The 20,243-nt window shown below is 41.1% G+C and overlaps 1 protein-coding gene across 1 annotated transcript in view; it reads left to right on the forward strand.

The window, feature by feature from the left end:
• The window catches only part of KIF21A (kinesin family member 21A), a 443,437-nt gene that overhangs the window by 169,704 nt on the left and 253,490 nt on the right, over nt 1-20,243 (forward strand). The window contains 2 exon segments of the mRNA XM_029617139.1: nt 8,435-8,602; nt 10,647-10,762. Of these exon segments, the coding sequence (XP_029472999.1) occupies nt 8,435-8,602; nt 10,647-10,762 (284 nt within the window).

Genomic DNA, 20,243 nt, shown 5'->3' on the forward strand with positions numbered 1-20,243 from the left:
CTGATGATGTCACCCATATGTGAGGACTAAACATCCTGCTGTCCTGTGAGAACACCTGTTACAGGTAAGGCAACATTTGCTTATTCCTTTGAATGGATCAATTGTAAAAAAAGGGTTTTTGAGGAAACTTTCCGCCTTAGTTTTCTCTCTTGTCTATTGTAAAAAAAAGAACAAAGACAACCTGAGGTAAAGAGATATCTTGCATTTTCACCTGGTTTTAGTGTCAGGTAGGTGATTGTTAGCAGTGACCTGGCTTGCGGGGGTGTAAGCTGGTGATCCAGCTTCTCCCCCTGCGCTGCAACTGGCTGCCCGGAGAAGTTCTTGCATCAGGGCAGTGCTGGCTGAGACGCGGCTTTCCTCAGCCAGTCCCTGTATTTGTCTTTACAGGCGGTTGCGCTACTCGTTCGGAGCAGAGGTTAGTCCGGCTTACCTGTTCCTGCCAGGCTTCGGGGGTGTACTCTCGCAGCTTCAGTCAGCCGCATTTTTGACCCCATGCCATGCTTGGTGCGATGCTCCGCCTGTGGGGAGCCCGGGACATGGCTCTCCCACGAAGGGATTTGCTCTGGGTGCCTCCCCGGTGGGGAGGGCTCCTTGAGAGCGGCAGATCAGCAGGCCTTGCAGTTGCCATCAGGGAGGTCGGGCCCGTTTGCGCCGAGTGCGGAAATGGTGACCATCTTGATTTCGGGGGAGACTGCTGAAACGCAGCCAAATGGCAGTCTGCACGTGAATTCTTTCCCTGCACCACCCGTGTTAGCTCTGGAGGAACCCCCCCCCCGGCGGGGGGGCAGTCCCGGGACCCTCTCCTGCTGGCCCCCTCCCCTACCTGCTTTCTTTACGGATTTTGTGCTCCTCATGCACAATGCATATCTGGCACGCATGAATCAGCAGGATGGCTCTGCTCCTGCTCCCTCTAAGGTGAGTTGGGTGGATGACTCCCAGGGTGTTTTAGGGGCTCCTTAGGGGACTTCCCGGGTTTGGGTAGTCCCCCCATTCTGGCTCACATGATCCATCTCCGGTGGATCCGGATCAGGATCAAAATAATTCAGTTTCAGGCGCACAGCTGGAAGGGATGATCCTAGAGTTTTGCGTCTATTTCAGAAAAAGGAGCTGGTGCACCTTATTCCCCATGTCCTTTCAGGAATTGGATTTTGATGTGCCTCAAGATTCTTCAGGGGCAAGTTCAGGAGCTAGCAAAGGAGATTCTGTATTACAGTTGTTATCCAAGGAATGGGACTCTCCAGAGGTCTAGTCTATGAGTCAGAAGAGCCATGGATAAGCTCTATCCTCTCCCAGAGGACGTCGAGATTATAAAATCCTGGGTGAGAACAAGGTACATAAGCTCCCTGGCCAAAGACCTTCTGGTCTTTCAACACTTCAGAAATCGATTTCGTGGACAAAGGCGTTTGCGTCAGTCAAGACCAGGGTCCCAGAAGCCTCTGTCATCACGGTCCCAAGATTGGTCCCAGTCCTTTCGGGGACACCAACCCTCCCGGGATGGTTCATCTCAGAGCCCCGCTCCTACATCCGTCCATGAAATATCGCCGGCCCGCTCCCCGATTCCCATTCAAAAAGGTTGCCTACGCCTGCCTTATAACTAAAAAGTTTGTAGATATAATTAATCTACATGCTCTATAATTAAGTGCTAGTCTAGTAAAATTAAGATAGCATTAGAACAGAAGCATTTCCTCTTTGTGAAATAATGAAGAATAATAAGATACCTTAAACTTCCTTAAGAGGACGGCCATACACTTTTTTCGAAATTCACTGTAATTGAAAAGCTGCTACCTTAACCATAGCAACATAAGTTGCCATATTTGGTCAGACTGAGGGTCCATCAAGCCCAGAATCCTGTTTCCAGCAGTGGCAATCCAGGATACAAGTACTTCGCAATTCCCAAACAGTAAATAAATCCCATGCTACTAATGCTGGTAATAAGCAGTGACAGTTCTCTAAGTCAACTTGATTAATAGCAGTTTATGGACTTCTCCTCCAGGAGCTTGTCCAATACTTTTTTTTAAACCCAGCTATGCTAACTGCCTTAACCACATTCTCTAGTAATGAATTCCAGAGTTTAATTGTGTTTTGAGTGAGAAAGGACTTTCTCCAATGTGTTTTAAATGTGCTACTTGCTAACTTTATGAAGTGCCTCCTAGTCCTTGTATTATCCGAAAGAGTAAATAACTGATGCACATTTGCCCATTCTAATCTACTTATGATTTTATAGATCTCTTATCATATCTCCCCTTGGCAGTCTCTTCTCCAAACTGAACAGCCCTAACCTCTTTAGCCTTTTCTTATTTTCTCATTTTGGTGGCCTTCCTCTGTTCCTTTTCCAGGACAACTATATCTTTTTTTTTAGATGAATTGCACTGGGTACTCAAGGTGTGGTCTTACCATGGAGTGGTACAGAGGCATTATGAGATTCTCCATTTTATTCACCATTCCTAATAATTCCTAATAATTCCTAGCATTCTGTTATGTTTGGAAACTGAATCTGTTTTAAAAATCTCACTAGTTTTTGTGTATTTTAATGTAGAATGTGGAGCCTGGCTTCTCGTGTGGCTTCATGCAGAAAACTCCTGTTAGGGGCACTGTCTTCAAATGGGTTAGTGTTTTTTTTTTTTTTTGTGCAAACCATGACAGGATTCAACTTCTCTCGTAAGTCAGAACATGTTGGATATAATCTGTCATTCAGATTTATTGCTAGTGCTCTTAATACTTGCATTGTGCAAATTCTTCTGGCGTTCATAAGGCAATGTACCAAGGTTTTCCTGGAAGTTCTTTTTAATCAGAATGGTGGCGCACAATACATTTGGGACTATTTCTTTATCTTTCTGCCACATTTTTGTGGCCTCTAATGGCATTTTATGATACTTGATGGTCTTCTTTCTCTATGCATTATACAGAATGCTTGGTGCTGATATTTCAATTAGCAATGTCATTCAGTTTTTTTTTCTTTTTACTTCTGTATCTGGTTTTCTAGCATCAAGCTTTTATTGGTTAGAAAGGGAATGTCCCAGGTGATCATGACTTCTTCATTCTCTGCAATTCCTTCATGGTCAAGATCCAAATGTTTTTCTGATACAGTGATAGTATAGCGTTTACACAGTTTCCAGTGGATGAACCGTGCTACTTTATTGTGCCTTTCCGTGTACAAACTTTCTGATGTCTGCACGGTCACACCCAGCGATTAGATGTGCATCCGTTTCAGTTCTGTTTTACAAAATCTGAATTTTTCTGTTTTATTTTTTTATACGAGCTGTGAGCCATTTTGCCTGTAGTCCTGTTCTGCAACTATCAATCTCTCATGTTTAGGTTTAACTTCATCTCTCCTTAGCCATTCCTGTATCATGTATTGATCCACATGTCATTGTTGAAGAAATGTTCTCCAAGGACAAGAAGGGTGGCAGTCCTCGCACGTAGATGACATCATTGGATGCAGCCCGGTATAGAAAACTTATGTCAAAGTTTTCTAGAACTTTGACTGAGCCTGTTGAGCATGCAGTATACCATGCATCCAGTCTCTTCTTTTCTGCAGATTCTCGCTTCTCACAGTGGGTGAGCCTCATCTTTTTTCACAATTTTTTCTAACTTCCTTGAAGTGATTTTTCGCTATTGTTTTTTTCACGTTTCCTTGTGAGGAGATCACCTTGTGACACTTCAGCAGTTCTCCACTGGTACTCAAGACCTGCCTTCTCAGCCAGGAGGTCATCGAGGTTTGGGCCTAGGAAGTCCTTCCACCGAAGAGGTAGTATCCTCTGCCCCCTCGCTTCTGTCAGCAACACCAGGTCCCTTGGGGACAATGTTTTGACTGGATCGCAGGGATCATAGCCAGGTCGCCCATATCCAAAGCAATGGAGGAAGTCTACAAACCAGTGTCCCAATGGGTTCTTTCCATTTTTCATGAGGGGTACAAATTAAATCTATTGGGTGCCAGGCCAAATTGCTCCCCCCCCCCTCAAGCCCATTTTGGGCCTGGTAGCACATCAGGAGGTATTTGTAGCAGAGCTCTTCTCCCTCAGCAATTGAGCCTGTCCCACCAGGGCAAAGAGGGCAGGGATTTTACTCAAAAACATAGAATGATGGCAGAAGAAGACCAAAGGGCCCATCCAGTCTGCCCAGCAAGCTTTCACACTTATTTTTTCTCATATTTATCTGTTACTCTTGGCTCTTATTAGTAACTTTTTGGTTCTAGTTACCTTCCACCCCCACCACTGATGTAGAGAGCAGTGCTGGAGCTGCATCTAAGTGAAGTATCAAGCTTAATTGGTTAGGGGTAGTAACCGCCGCAATAAGCAAAGTACTCCCATGCTTATTTGTTTACCCAGCCTGTGCAATTCAGTCCTTGTTGGTTGTTGACTGAATATAAATCCTCTTTTCTTCATCCTCCCAATGCCGTTGAAGCAGTGAGCTGTGCTGGATATGTATTCCAAGTGAAGCATCAGGTTTAATTGATTCGGGGTAGTAACCTCTGTAACAAGCAAGCTACACCTACGCTTTTTTGTGAATGCAAATTCTTTTTTCCGCATTTCCTCTTGCTGTTGAAGCATAGAGCAATGTTGGAGTTGCATTAACCATGTGTATGTTTATTGAATAAGCTTACTAATCAACAGCTAGTAGCTGTCATTCCCGCAAGCCACCCCCATGCCTCTTCTCTTCATTCACATCCTCTAGACTTTAGGGATCCACAGTGTTTATCCCACACTCCTTTGAAATCCTTCACAGTTTTGGTCTTCACTTCCTCTGGAAGGGCGTTCCAGGCATTTACCTCTCTGTGAAGAAACACTTCCTGACATTGGTTCTGAGTCTTCCACCCTAGAGTTTTAAATCATGACCCCTGGTTCTGCTGTTGCCAGTACTTTCTGATGCCAAAGAAAACAGGGACTTCATCCCATTCTAGATCTAAGAGCCGTGAACAAATTCATCAAAAGAGAAAAGTTAAGATGGTTTACCTGGGTAGCTAATCTCCTCCTTGCTAAAAGGGGGCTGGCTCTGCTCCCGCGATCTAAAAGACACCTACACGCACACAGATCTTTCCAGGATATCTGAAGTATCTCTGTTTCATGGTGGGAAATCAACATTTCCAGTATATTGTTCTGCCTTTTGGGCTCACGTGAGCCCCACATGTCTTCACAAAATGCCTAGCCATGGTGACAGTGCTCCTTCTCTGACTGAGAGTTCATGTTTTCCTGTATCTAGATGATTGACTTTTCAAGAGCACCTCTCAGGTGGGGTCTGAAGAATCCATATGCATGACCATCTGGGTGTTGGAGTTACTAGAGTTCGTTGTCAACTATCCGAAGTCCCATCTCAGCCCCTCACCACAATTGGACTTTATCGGAGCCCTGCTAGACATGGCTCAGGCCAAGGCCTTCCTGTCCCAGCAAAGGGCCATCAATCTGATGACCATTGCAGTGGAAATTCAATAGAACCAGCAGGTGTCAGCATGGCAGATGAGCCGCTACAGTGCACATCTCTCCCTTGGCACTTTTGCATATGCGAAAGGCTCAGTGGACCTTAAGGTTGCAGTGGCGCCAAACCACTCAAGACCTACAGGATCACATTCAAGTTGCACCATCCCCCCAGGCCTCTTTGTCCTGGTGGTGAGACATTGCGAATCTGGAATGGGGGGGAGGTGACCTTCCAAAGTCTTCCCACTTAAATTGTCCTTATCACGGATGCGTCTACACTAGGTTGGGGGAGCTCATGTAGATGGACTTAGCACCCATGGTTTATAGTCCGCCTTCGAATGTCTCTGCCAAATCAATTTCCTAGAGCTCTAGGCAATCAGGTACATGCTGTGGGCCTTCAGAGATCGGTTGTCCAACAAAATTGTGCTGATACAGATTGCCAACCAAGTATCCATGTGGTATGATAACAAGCAGGGAGGTATGGGATTGTACCTCCTGTGTTAGATAGCAATCCAGATCTGGTCATGGGCCCTCTCGCATGGGATGGTACTCAGGTCCGTGTATCTGGCCAGAATAGAGAATGTGATAGCAGACAGACTTAAGTCGTGTTTTTAGATCCCACAAATAGTCTCTGGACCGAGGGGTCGCAGATCAGATCTTCTGCCTCTGGGTAAGCCTTTGCAGATCCTTGGAACAGGAAGGTTCCTCAATTCTTCTCCCTGTAAAGACACGTGACACACCCACCTCAGATGCCTTGATATCTTTGCCTATCATTGGGACGAAGGTCTTTTGATCAGACCAGGTTGGGGATTGTCGTTGCCAAACAGATGCTTTCGAATTGGCTGACAGACTACATCTCTTTCTGTTATGCCCAGGCAGGACTGCATCTTGAGGGCCATGTTAGGTCTCATTCTATTTGAGCCATGGCAGCGTTGGTGGCCCACTTGCGAGCGATCCCCATGGAGGAGATTTGCAGGGCTGCGACATGAAGTTCCATTCACTCATTTGCATTATATTACTGTCTGGATAGGGCTGGCCAATACGACAGAAGGTTTGGCTAATCTGACCTTCAGAATTTGTTTGAGGTGTAGAACCGAACTCTGTTCCCGCCTAGGGCCATTCTTTCTTTTCAGGCTGCTCCCCTCCCCCCCCCCCCACACGTTATTATTAACAAAACTAGTTGTTGTGCCCCTTAGAATTTATTTTGTTTTGTTGGTCCCCTTTTACGTTGAGGGGCCCCCTGTAGCTAGTGATTCACCCATTTATGAGGATTGCCATCCTGCTTGTCCTCGGAGAGAGCAGAGTTGCTTTGAGGACAGCAGGATGTCAGTTCTCACGAATCCCGCCTGCCAACCTGCAGAGTTGGGTTTCCACAATGTGGGTTTTCTCATTTTTATTTATTATTCTCTTAACTCTATAAGACTCAAGGAACCCCGTGTGGATGTGTGGTATGTTGCATGCTCAATGAGGCTCAGTCAAAGTTGTAGAAATTTTGACATAAGTTTTCCATGCGGGGCTCCATCCGATCATGTCACCCATGTGTGAGGACTGACATCATGCTGACTTGAGTAACACCTGTTACAAGTAAGCAACTCTGCTTTGCGTTTCCTGTTGTATTTCTTCTTTTACCAATTGTTTTTCCTTGTTTTTTGGTCTAGCTGTTTATTGAATTTTTCTTTTGTTTTGCAATTCTTTTTGCTTCTTCAAGGTTGCTTGTGGATTCTCACTCATTCCTTCTGCTCGTTGGAATGCTTGTCCAAGTTTAAGGATGGTGCCAATTCTGGCCATTCACTTTCATACTTAAGATTTTTTTTTTAATAACTGGGATTGTTCATCTTGTTAAGTATGCCTGGAGGCCTATAATGGTAGCTCTATATGTGTAATCTATAGAGAAGTTTTCTTGTTCTTACATCCAAGTTTTCAAGTTCCTCCAGTGAAGTCATTGATATAACTGCAGGAATGTCATACATGCTGTGATGTCAAGTTCCCTCATTAATAAAAGAGAGAGGACTGATTTTAAAAATATTTTGTTTCCCAGTTAACTTAATTTACCACAATATTCTTCCTCATTTAAAATTCAGTCTCCAATTACTGCTTAAAGAGAAACACAGAAATAAAAGACAGTTTCTATTAGTTGTATTCAAAGTATGGCACAATCCAGAGCCCTTTAACATAGAGGTTTTCCCATATTCTTCATTTCAATCAAATATTTTTGTGTTATAACGTCATTCTCCTCTTTATGTCGAGAATTGGAACCATAGAGCAAGTTCTGAAGATGTAGGGTGATTGCCTGGGCAAGCAGACAACTGTGTAACTTTCTCATTACAAAAGGCTGGGCAGTATGTGCTGACCAAGTATCAGGTGTAATGCAATTTCAATTGGAGATTTCTCTGTCTTGCAGTTCCTTTCATAATGAAGTGATAACTATAAAATGGCATACCCCTCAAAAATAAATATCTCCTACACTTGTAAACTCTAGGGCAAAGCTGGAGTGTTTATTCCAAATGCAGGTTGTACCCCGGTGGGGTAGGTTATTACTGTCAAAGCAGAAGCATTACATGCTTAAAGGTTTAAGTTCATTGACATTGCATTATTTTAAATTCCAAGTGAATGATACCGAACCAATCTGAACAGCATGTCCTAAATTTTCTCTTTCCTTTTTTTTTGTTCAGTGATAAATGAATCTGAACATAAGAACCTAAGAAATCCAGAAGATTTTCTTAATTTTTATAAATGCCTTTATAGTTGAAGCTGTTATGAAGATATGGTGAAATAATTTTCCATGGTCTTAAATCATTGCATCCTGATTAGATAAGAGTAACTCCTAGTTTTATAATATCATGTTTTACATAGATGACACATTTCCTCTGTATAAAAACATATATATTAGGAAAAATTGTAATCATTATTAATTTTGTCATCTGTGCAGTAATAATGTTGATATCTATCTCTCTATATCTATAAAAATGTTTTATACGTGCACGTATGTGCTTTATGGAGTGGCTCATTTGCTTGTGTTGCAGGAAAATGAGATGGATAATAGGATAATATCTGAATCATCTCAACTGAATGAATTTGAGACCCTTACTGCCAAGTTCCATTTTGTTGACCTGGCGGGATCTGAAAGATTAAAACGCACAGGAGCTACAGGAGAGAGAGCCAAAGAAGGAATTTCCATCAATTGCGGACTAGTAAGATTCTGGGCTTGTTCCTCCAGGTTGCCTATAACCTCTTTTCTTGTGTTTATTAATTTCTGAAGTGGGAATGCATGGAATTAATGGCTTTACTTTCACAGCGAACAATGGCTGAAATCCATTACTAACCAGGCTATTGGTCTTGCCAGCAAGTGTAGGGTTGACCCTAGAGCTATGTTTGATAGGCAGTAATGCTGGCAATTCTTCCTAAAAATAGTTAAAATTTATTTCTGAGATGTTTCCTGCGGTGTTGTGTGTAAACAAAGTATGGATTACAACACTGTAACAGTGCGAGGCACTGTATAAAACATATTTATTAAACAGCTCAGCTTGTGCTGAGAAGTAATGCGCTTGATTTTTAGCATTGCGAAGATTGTAGAATTCCTTCTAGAGAACTAGGCTCTCGCACCTTTTGTGCGTAAGAGAAGTCTTAATAACAGAATATAACAGAATATTTTGGAAAAATAAATTTTCCTCTGGGGAAACTCAGCCACAAGTTAGATACCTGGGATTGGTTTCTGAAAAAGAGTGCTGAAGTTTCTTCTGTTGTTTCCAAATGTTACTTCATCGGCAACAACAAAAAAAAAAAAAAGTCTCTTGTGGACTCTGTGGGATCTTTAGCCCTAGACAGAAGAATGCCATGCTATAGGTCAAAATTATTTTAGTGTTAAGCAGTTCCATTTAGTAACCTGTTTCACTCCTGGACACATTTTAACTGTTAATTGTTGAAATACAGTGGTTCATAAAACAACAAAATGCTTAACTGTATCTGCAACAGTTCATACTTTAGCAAACACTTGAACATTTGATTTATATAGTTTAACAATTTCTTTATCTGGGTTACCTGGCAGTTTTGGATAAGGCTTAGACTGAAATTATTTAGAAGAGTGCTCCCTCTTTGACACTAAAAATGTAGTGGACTTGCCTTCCGAAGTGGGTCCCCCCCAACACTACCACCACTACTATATGCCAGAAACAGTTTTAATAGGCTTTGTGAGCATCTTCTGCAATCCCCATTGATAAGAGGTAAAAAATGCAAAAAAGTACGTACTCTTACTCGAAGGGTAAATATCTCCAGTCCTGGGATGCCACAGATTGGTCTGGTTTTCAGGGCATCCTCAGTGAATATGCATGAGCTTTATTTTCATGCAGTGGAGGCATACCTCATGCATAATCATTGGGTATATCCTTAAAATCAGATCTATTTGTGGCGCTCCAGAACTGGAGTTGCCTACTCCTGTTCTATACTCTTTTAAACCCACTGTTAACTGCGCTGTTTCTTCACTGACCTGGTGAAGAGAGCCCAGTTCTCCAAAGTTGGTCGTAGATGTAATTTATTAGTCTACTAAAAAGGTAAGTTGTTTGTTTGATCCTTATTTCCACATAATGGATTGTGTTTGAATTACTAGGTTGTAGTGCCACCCAGAGGGAAGAATTATAGTTTTCTCAAGATTTGAAACAAAATGGATTGCAGTATATCTGTTTTGAATTGAAAAGAATTAGAACTTTTTATTTGTAGTTAGTACCTAAAAGGTTTTACACTTCTTATTTTGAGCTAGCTAGTTCATTTCATATTGAAAACATGGAGAACTTTCATTTATATTTTTTCATAGATGTAAAATACTTTTTTCTGCAGAGTAAAAAGATATTATTTTAGAATGTCATTCTAGTTCATTTTTAACTCCAATTAATTTTGCTAGAAAAGTAAAGAAAATTGGTGTACTGATAAGTTTGAAATTAATGCATGTTTTTGATAAAATTGCATTCAAACAAAACATGTAACAGTAATACCAGTTGCATTTATAACATACATATGAGTGCACATATACTTTGCAGAATAGAAAGAAGTTTCTTTAATGTTTTGTCTAACTGAATTGGTATTTTTACTTTAAATAACTTTGACATGTAAAAAAATGGGTCAGAAAATTCTTTCAGCATGGATCAGACAATGGCATGTTGACAGCTCAATATGCATTTTATTTTATATGATTTCAGTCCATATGAATTTTATAGCCCTGGCATTTTTCTGTCTGCATTGCAGTTGGCATTGGGCAATGTGATAAGTGCATTAGGTGATAAAAGCAAGAAGGTCACTCATGTTCCTTATAGAGATTCAAAGCTAACGAGGCTTCTTCAGGATTCTCTTGGGGGGAACAGGTAAGAACATTTTCCTGTTTTTTCCCCCAGAAAGAGTAGTGGATGTATGGAATGGCTTCCCGAAAGATACAATAGAAGCAAAAACAGTAACAAAGTTCAAGAAACAGAGGTTTCCTAGATATGAGGAAGTGAGTGAAAAGCAAGAGATCAACTGAGGTCTATGCCATTTCACCAGAAATTAAATTGGATGGACTCAATGGGCCTTGCAGTTCCTATCTGCCATCACATTTTATATTTCTTTGTTTCATGCTCTTTTATTGACCTGCATCCTAATGTAAAGTTGATGGGTATAACGTAATAATTATAAACAATGGTATATTCTTAGTGGAGTCTGAATAGTTAGCAAATATCAAAACCCTAAAATCTGTCAAAGGAAAAAACACGACAACTGAAATAGTGTTGGTCTTTTGTAAACTGAATCCTTATAAATGAACGCATTTGTGTATGTATGTACTGCAGTCCCTTCAACCAAACCTACTACTAAAATTAACTACTGATTTTTAACTCCTGTCACTTCTATTTGGCATTGGTAGCATCTTTCTCCCAACTTTGGAAAAGACGATTTGCTCACCTTGGTTCAGGCGTTAATTTGCATGCGGTTGGACTACTGTAACTCTTAGTTGGGGGTTCCTAAGTACCAAAGCTCCAATTGGTGCAAGACACTGTGGTCTATTTTATTACAGGGAATAAATTCTATGGCCATATCAAGCCAGTGCCCAAAGCCCCTCATTGGTTACTAGTTTCTCAAAAGACAGACTTCATTCTTATGTCTGATGTAGCAAATTGTCCATGATGGTACTCCTGCATATCTTTAGAACTGTAGCCATCTGTATCCACCAACAAGGGCCTTGCCATCTTCTCAGGCCTTTATTGGTTCCTGATGGTATTAGATTAGTGGCTACCACACAGAGGGGCCGATGTGATAAGGTGTGCTGAAGCTGCCGCGGGTTTGTGCGCGTATGTTTGCGTGTTTGTACGTGCGTTTTCCCTTGCAAAGCCCTATACGTGACCGTAATAAGGGTTTTGTGCATGCGAAAATAGCGCATACGAATGCGCTTTCAGACCCGTGATTTTTCCTGCACAAATGCATGCTAATGGCATGCGAAGGAGGCGATTAGCTAATTATAGGCAATGTTGGGAGCTGTGCTAATGCTAGTGCAGGTTTTGTAATGTGGGTTTTTTATCACCATGGTCAGGGCACGAGTGTGTCAGCGCCGACTTGAGGGGCCTATGTCGGCATCTGAGTGTCCTGAAAACCACCTAGCTGAGCACCTTTCTCGGTGTCTGAATGGCCAGCTTAGCTAGGCGATTTTCTGGGTGTTGGAACGGCCAGCTTAGGTAGGTGTTTCCCTAGGCGCTGAGCTGAGCGTCTAGCTCAGTGCCCGAGCGGCCAGATACACGGCCAGAAGAGCAGCTGAGCAGCAAGATTAGCTAGGTCCTTTCTGAATGCCCAATTGTGCAGCCTTGTGAGCAACTAAGCACCTAGCTTAGCACCCAAATGGCAAGGTAAGCTAGGCACCGAAGTAGGTGCTTCCCTGGGCAGACAGATACATGGCCAGAAGAGCAGTAAGATTGTTGTGAAAATATTTGCCCTGTTTTCTGCAGCATAGTTAATTGAAATATTAAAAATACTTTCCAGGGTCATACGTTCACTTAATAGGGAGACCCGTTTGCTCGCTCACTCGCTTTTATGTGCGGATTATCGGCGCGGATGTGGATGCTTAGTACATAGGCCTTGTACCACGCTTAGGTATGTGCATTTTTCCGTACTTGTGCAGATTTCTACGTGCAAATTATTTGCGTAATTTATTATTTTTTTACATCCCACAGAAGCAGCAGCTTCAGCCACGCGCTGTGATCAAAACTTGTGCTCAAAATGAGCACCTGTTTTGCTGCAGGTCTTATTACATCGGCCCCAGAGAGCCTTCTCATGTACAGGTCCTTATTTATGGAATCTACTTTTGCCTGACTTTAGGTCAAATGAATGATTTTCAGGTATTTCGTAAACCTTATAAAGTCTGGTTATTTACCAAAGCTTTTGATTGTGTTTGAAAGTTTTATTTGTGGGGTTGTTTTGCTTGTACTCTAAATTGCTGTTTGTCTTTGCTGTATGCTACTTTGTAACCTTTTGGACGTTGCAGTTAATAAAGCTGGAAAATAAATATATTTGGTTATTCATCTTACTTATGACCTGCAGACAAATAATGTAGTGACAATAACTGAGTTCCGTATTCTCGCAAATAATTTTTATGGTTCATTAAATCCTCAGTTTACTTTGGACTGTAATTTTAATGTAGCAATGGGTGATGATTGGGAATAGATTTTTGGGGAGATTGCAGATGGCAAGACAAAAATAACAGTCAGAATTTTGCAATCTGAAAATAAACTTTGGTACAACACTAAAGTCCCTTGATTTGAGGTGCAGAACTAGGAACCCATTTGGAAGATCTCAGCTTGGACCTACCTTCTTGTTTTTCTATCACCCATTTATAGATTAAATTCTAATCTGAAGCAGAATGCCATCATTTGTCAGGCTTTAATGAATTATGAAAAATATTTCCGAGAATTAGGATGCCATTTGCTGCCATCACATCAGATAATCACAGATCATGGATAAGACCTACTGTTTCTGGGTAACCTTTTTTTGACCATTGTGTTAGTTGAGTTTGTTTAAAAGTGTGTGTGTATATATATATTGGATAATATAAATACATGCACAGTGGCTTGCAAAAGTATTTGACCCCCTAAAAAATCATCAGGTTTGTATGGATTTGTTGCAAACCAGTATATTCTTAAAGTAAATTTTCAAAGCCACAAGTCATTATTTTTCTGCATTTTTTGTAAAATAAAAATCTGAAAAATGCTACTTGCATAAGTATTCACTCCTTTACACTAGTATTTGGTAGAACCACCTTTTGCTGCAATAACAGCTTTAAGTCTGTTGGGGTAGGTTTCTACCAGCTTTGCACACTGTTTGGGAGTTATTTTTGCTTATTCTTCCTGGCAGATTTGCTCCAGGTTGTTCAGGTTGGTTGGATAATGCTTATGGACTGTAATTTTCAAATAGTGCCACAGATTCTTGATTGGATTGATATCTGGACTTTGACTTGGCCATTGTAGAACATTCACCTTTTTGTTGTTCAACCATTCCTGTGTTGCTTTGGCCTTGTGCTTGGGATCATTGTCCTGCTGAAAGGTGAACTTTCTCCCAAGTTTTAGTTTTCTAGCAGACTGAAGCAGTTATCTTACAATATCTCCCTATATGTTTAGCAAGATGTCCAATCCCCGCTGAGGAAAAGCATCCCCCCAACTTACTATACTGTTGGGATGGTGTTTGCTGAGGAATGGGCCGTGTTAGGTTTGACCCACACATATATAGTGTGTTGAATTTTGGCCACAAAGCTCCGTTTTTATCTCATCTGACTACAAAACCTTATCCCACATTTTAGCTGGGTCACTCTGCTTTCTGGCAAACTCCAGATGTGCTTTGATGTGGTTTTTCTTTAGTAATGGCTCCTTTCTACCCATCCTCCCATGCAGGCCAGTTGTATACAGAGCTCTTGATACGGTTGACTGGTGCACATTCACTTCAGTCTCAACCACTGAAATCTGTGGCTCCTTCAAAGTGATTGTTGGCCTCTCTGTGGTTTCCTTCACAAGTCTACTACTTGCTCTGACGTTGAGTTTTAAGGACGCCTTATCTAGTCAGTGTCTGGGTGTTATGATGCAGCTTCCATTTTCTCACAATTGATCCAACAGTGATCACTGGGATATCCAAGCACTTGGATATTATTTTATAGTCTTTTCCTATCTTACGCATGTCTATAACTTTATCTTTAATTTCCCTAGAATGCTCTTTGGTCTTCATTTTCACAGCTTTGCTTCAGATTCACTGCCTGACCAATGGTACTAGAATTAGGGGGCATTTTATCTAGAAAAGCTAACAGTTTTTAATAATTTCCAGGTAGAGGCCAATTGTAAGCCAGTTATTAAAGCAATATTTTTCATCTGTGTAAACCCAGAGCTTCCACAACACAGGGGATGCAATACTTATGCAAGCAGCATTTTTACTTTATTTTATTTTTAAAAAATGCAGAGAAATAATGTGACTTTGAAAATTTACTTTAAGAGCACACTAGTTAGCAATAAACATACTATCTGGAACAATCTGTGTAAGCGTCATTTGTAATCTACAGAAACCTGACTTTTTTTTAGGAGGTTGAATACTTTTGCAACCCACTGTGTATATCTATATGAGACATACATATTGCCTTGTAAAAGTCTTCATATCTTGTACATGTTTCACATTCTATGGTCTAAAAATACAAATCAAAATGCATTAAAATAGTTTGTTTCAATGATCTGCCTCTCTACTTTCATTCTCAAAGAATAATTATACAAATATTCCAAAAATAATTAAGAATTAAAAAAACATAAATTTTTGATTGTACAAGTCTTCTCATTCCTTGACTCGGTATTTGATAGAAGCCATTTTTGTAGTAAAAACAGCTATGAGTCATTTAGGATATTGTGTCTACCAATTTTGCTGAGCAGGAGGGTGCAGGTTTTTCCCATTCTTCTTGGCGGAAGAGCTCAAGTTCTTTCCAGATTAATTGGGGATTATGTGTGGACTGCAGTCTTCAAGTCTTCCCACAAATTTCTATTTGATTCAGGTCTAGGCTTCAACTGGGCCACTCAGTTGTTGATTTTGTTTTGTATCTAGAATCATTATCCTGCTGAAATGTGAATCTTCTCCCTAGTCCCAGTTCTTTGGCAGACTGGAACAGGTTTTCCTCCAGAATCTGTACTTTCCACCATTCTTCTTTTCTTTGATCTTCACAAGCTTCCTTGACCTCATTGCTGCAAAGCGTCCCTACAGCAATACCCTACCCACTACCACGCTCTGCTGTAGGGATTGGTGTTAGTAGGGTGTGGTGCTGTGTTGTGTTTGGTTTACACAAAATTATCATTTTAGCATGAAACAGAGAAATATGGACAGCAGAAAAAGACCACGTGGTTTTATCTAGTCTGCCCATCAAACACCACATTGAATCGAAATTGTTCCACTTTGGTCTCATCAGAGCACAAAACCACCTTCCACATGTGTGCATTGTCTTAAGTGTTTCTTTGCAAACGCTATGGCTTTTTCTTCAGCAGTGGCTTCTTTATTGCCACCCTTCATATAGGTTATGTTTGTGGAGTAATCTTGAAATTTAACATTTTTTTCCAGTCTCAGCCAGAGACCTCTAGTTCTTTTAAAGTAATTTTAGACCTGATAGTGACCTTTTGTAGCTATTTACTTAACCCATGGCTACCGACTTTGGAGGGATGGCCTGGTCGAGGTAGTATTTTTTTTGGTGGTGTCAAATTATTCCCATGTTACACTAATCGACTTGAGTGTCCTGAGAGATTGTTCAAACTCATTGAAATTTTCTTGAAGCCTCCTCCCAGGCTGTACATTTGAATAATGTTAACCCAGAATTCTTTCCTTGTTTGGCATTGTTTTGACCTATGCTTTAAATCACTTCATACAATAGAAGCAGTTTTGATTCTTCATTCAGAAATATTTGAATCAACACAGTTACTGTGTTTGGACACAGGATTTATTTAACTCATTGTGGGCCTTGTTAAGGCAATCTTAAACCAGAGTTCATGTGACAAAGGGTGTGAAGACGTATGCAATCAAGACTTGGGATTTTGTTCTTAATTACTTTGTGATATTTTTATAATTGTTCACAATGAAAGTGTAAAGTACATTGTGTAGATCAGTGAAACAAATTCCCCACTTTAATGCTTTTTTGATTTGTAATTTTAGACATCAAAATGTGAAAAATGTCAACAAGGGTGTGGGGTTTTTTTGTTGATAAGCAGGACTGAATTAGCCCATTGCATGTGGGTGATGTCATCTGGGGGTACCAAACAAACCTCTCTCTTAGCTAGGAGAGCTTTTGCTCTACTGCGCATGTGTGGGAATTCCTGCTCGAGTGTTGCCATGTGAGCCTCTTTAGTCTTTTTTATCTGAGGACCAGCCCAGATATGTACCTTTTTCTCTTCATTTTTTTCTGTGAATGGTTTTACAATTTCTACCCAAAAAGTTGTCTCGCTTCCTTAGCAGCCCCCAAACAGCACTCTTCAGTGTTCCATTTAAAATTAAAAAAAATATATATAAATAAAAGATTTCTTTTCTGCAGAATGTTTGGCAAGCAAAAAGCCACTGTAAGTGGGTTTAAAGACTGCTTATATGGTAGAAAAATGTCCATTGCTGCTGGACATGATCTCTGCTATGTTGCATGGAACTGGACCATGACCAGGCCAACTGCTACAATTGTGGATGGATGTCCCTGCATACCCAGAAATCAAGGGTCTGGAAAATAGAAGAAATGATAAGTCTTATAGAATTTGTAATCTGTCCTCCTCCTACAGTGCATCCTTGTCTGCCTCACCAGGAATGGAGTTGAGCAGGAGCTCCTCAAAACTTTTCCCCCATCCACAGAACAGGCCAGATCTTCGGGGTTGAGTAAACCTAGCTGGTATGCCTTGAAGAAAAAGAGGCAACCATTTTTGCAGAATCGCTGGAGCAGCTGGCTCCAAAAAATCACAGAGGCTTAAGTGCACTGGTGGGTGTCATGCACAAGGCTGCAGTGCTGACGAAGAATCACAAGGACCCCCTTTTTTTCAGGAAGGAGGCCACTACATTTACCTTCTCACTAAGTAATATTGATAACAGATGCCTCCATTGTGGGGTCCACACAGGTCCCTTTCACACTCTGGGGACATGGTGTTCTGGGTTCTGGCTACACACACACACACACACTCGCACTCGCACTCACACTCACACACTCTATCGAGGGGCTGCCCTTACTCCCACAGTCCTATCTCGATGCTAATTCTCAGGAAAGAGGGAAATACCGAGAGGCTTCTATACCTCTGGGCTTCTCCAAAACATAAACAAACATGTACTTATACACTGAGTCAGTAAACCAGGATCCAGGTATTAGATGGAAAGTTTATTTGAGCATTTACTAAGCAAGAGAATAACAACACAAGTGGTAAACAGCAAGCACTGGAGAGGTGATTGCAAGTGAACAGTAATAATAACTAGAAAAGTATTACAAGTTACATATAAAGATAGGAAATCTTACGTTCCTAATGACAGATGAAATGGGCCCAAGAAAATCCGTTCATCTCTGGTAGTCTGAAATAAGCAACAGGCGATGCTGCTGTTCTCACAGCTCTGCTTACTTTTATCCTAACTTGCTTGAAGCAGGAACAGAGTCCCCCCTCCCTCCTACTGTTTTTATCACAATCCAGCACATCTGCATGGTACTGTCTTGTGTTTACTGCCACCCCCTGTTACTCCCAGGTTTCTGGTCTGACCTTGGTTTAACAGTTCTCATAGTTTCAGCACATAAGCATTTTTAGTATCTGCATAACCTTTAGAAAAATAACTTTGATTTCCCAGAGACATCTAGAGAGGACTCCTTAAAATAGCATTTGCAACAGTTGTGTTAGACATTTTCCTTCTCTGCTGTCTTTCTTTTATCTGAAAGTTCTTTCACTAACTGAGGTTGGCTAATTGTGGCCAGCAATTAGACAAACCCCCAACAAATGGTTATTTTGAGAGAGACATTTTCAGATCAATTTGCTTGAATTGAGAACAGTCAGGTATGCTCTTAATATCTTTCATTCATCTCCAGGTGAAGAGGATTTTCATTCAGACAGTCAAGTTGCCCTATTCTATGTGAACAAGCAAAGAGATATAGGGTCATGGACTCTGTGCCAAGAAGTGATACAAATAGGAAATGGGCATGTAAACATCAAGCTGTCATGCAAGGGAGCTACCTTCTAGGGATCTCCAAAACGTTTAGCAGACTCCTCAGCAGAGGCTTTAAGCCATACAAATGGTATCTTCAGCAATCAACAGCAGACAGACTGTTCAATCTATGGGGACTTGCAGTAATCAACCTGTTTGCATCAGGGCAAAAGAGAAAACTAGAAAGCTTTGCTCTGTTCTACCCCATGACTCTCAAGTCCAGCTTTTTCTGCTAGATTGAAATTGCAGATCTCAAAAAATGCTTTTCCACTGATTCTACTGCTAGCCAGAATGGTGCAAAAAGAGGTCAAAGACCAGGCCCATCTGATCCTCATAGCTCCATTGTGGCTTAAACAAGTCTGGTTTGCGTTGATAACCCATGGATCAGATCCATATTTATTATGCAAGAAGAGGGATGTCTGTTTCAATCTGAACCTTCCCTCCTCAGCTTGTTAATAAAGAAAATTGTCCTTACCCGATGCAGTTGAGGGCATTTATAGTATCTGTCAGGAAAAATATGTATTAGAACAACATATGGCTTCAATGAAAAGGTTTTCCATGTGGTGTCAAGTGCAACAGCTTAGATCTGTTTGCTGTGAACCAAAAATAGTTACTGAATTATTTGCTCTTGCATTCTGACTCAGGCCTTGCATCTTAGAGTACATCTTGGTGCCATAGCTGTTTACCATGTTCAAGTTGAGGATATGTCTATTTCCATTCATCCATATAGTATCCAAATTCATGAAGGACTTGTGACATTTTAAACTACCAGTTATAAAATCTTCTATTCCATGAGATCTGAATGTAGTCCTGGCCACACAAATGAAGCTGCCCTTGGAACTGTTGGAGACAGCATCTCTCAAGTGTTCTAACTTGGAAAGTAATATTCTTTGTAGCAGTAACCTCAACCAGAAGTCAGAAAACTTCAGGCTTTAGTTCATTATTCTATCTACAATTCTCTATAAAAGAGTGGGGCTCTGCAACCACTCAAAGTTTCTAACAAGTGTCATGTCAGCTTTCCATATTAATCCATCATGCTACCTACATTCTTCCTGACTCCACATGCACATAAAGGCGAGAAGACTCTTCAGAAACGGGGCCCTTAGCTTACTACAGAGGAGAACTCTGCCTCATTGTCAAGTTTCTCAGCCATTCGTCTCTTACAGTCCCTAACAGATTGAGCATAGCAGGTGGCCAAATGTACATTGTCCAACTCACTAGCAGACCTCATCACTCACTGCTATCCACTAGCAGGCCTATGAATTACAGACAGCATCAAGGCTCATCAAAGAGCAGTGGCTTATCTACGAGCATTACCACTTGAAGACATTTGCAAAGCTGCAACATGATTGTCAGTACACATCTTTGTGTCCCATTACTGTCTGGACAATCTCTTGAAGAGTGACAGTAAATTTGGATAAGCAAACATGTGTAACCAATTCACCCAGTAGTCCACCCTTCACAGTGGAGTACAGGTTGCTTAATCAGTAGCGCTTTGCTGCAACCCTCAGCTTGGGACTCCCCACATGTAAACTGTGTTTTCCATAGATAGGATGAATTAGCCATACCAAATACCCCCTTCCACCTTCCTGGAGAATTAATTACCTAACTGGAATTTAGTTCTCAAATCGATTGAGGGGGCTCATAAAACAATACCTGATTGGGAAT

The sequence above is a fragment of the Rhinatrema bivittatum genome, chromosome 9, assembly GCF_901001135.1.
Source record: "Rhinatrema bivittatum chromosome 9, aRhiBiv1.1, whole genome shotgun sequence".
Classification (NCBI taxonomy): Eukaryota; Metazoa; Chordata; class Amphibia; order Gymnophiona; family Rhinatrematidae; genus Rhinatrema; species Rhinatrema bivittatum.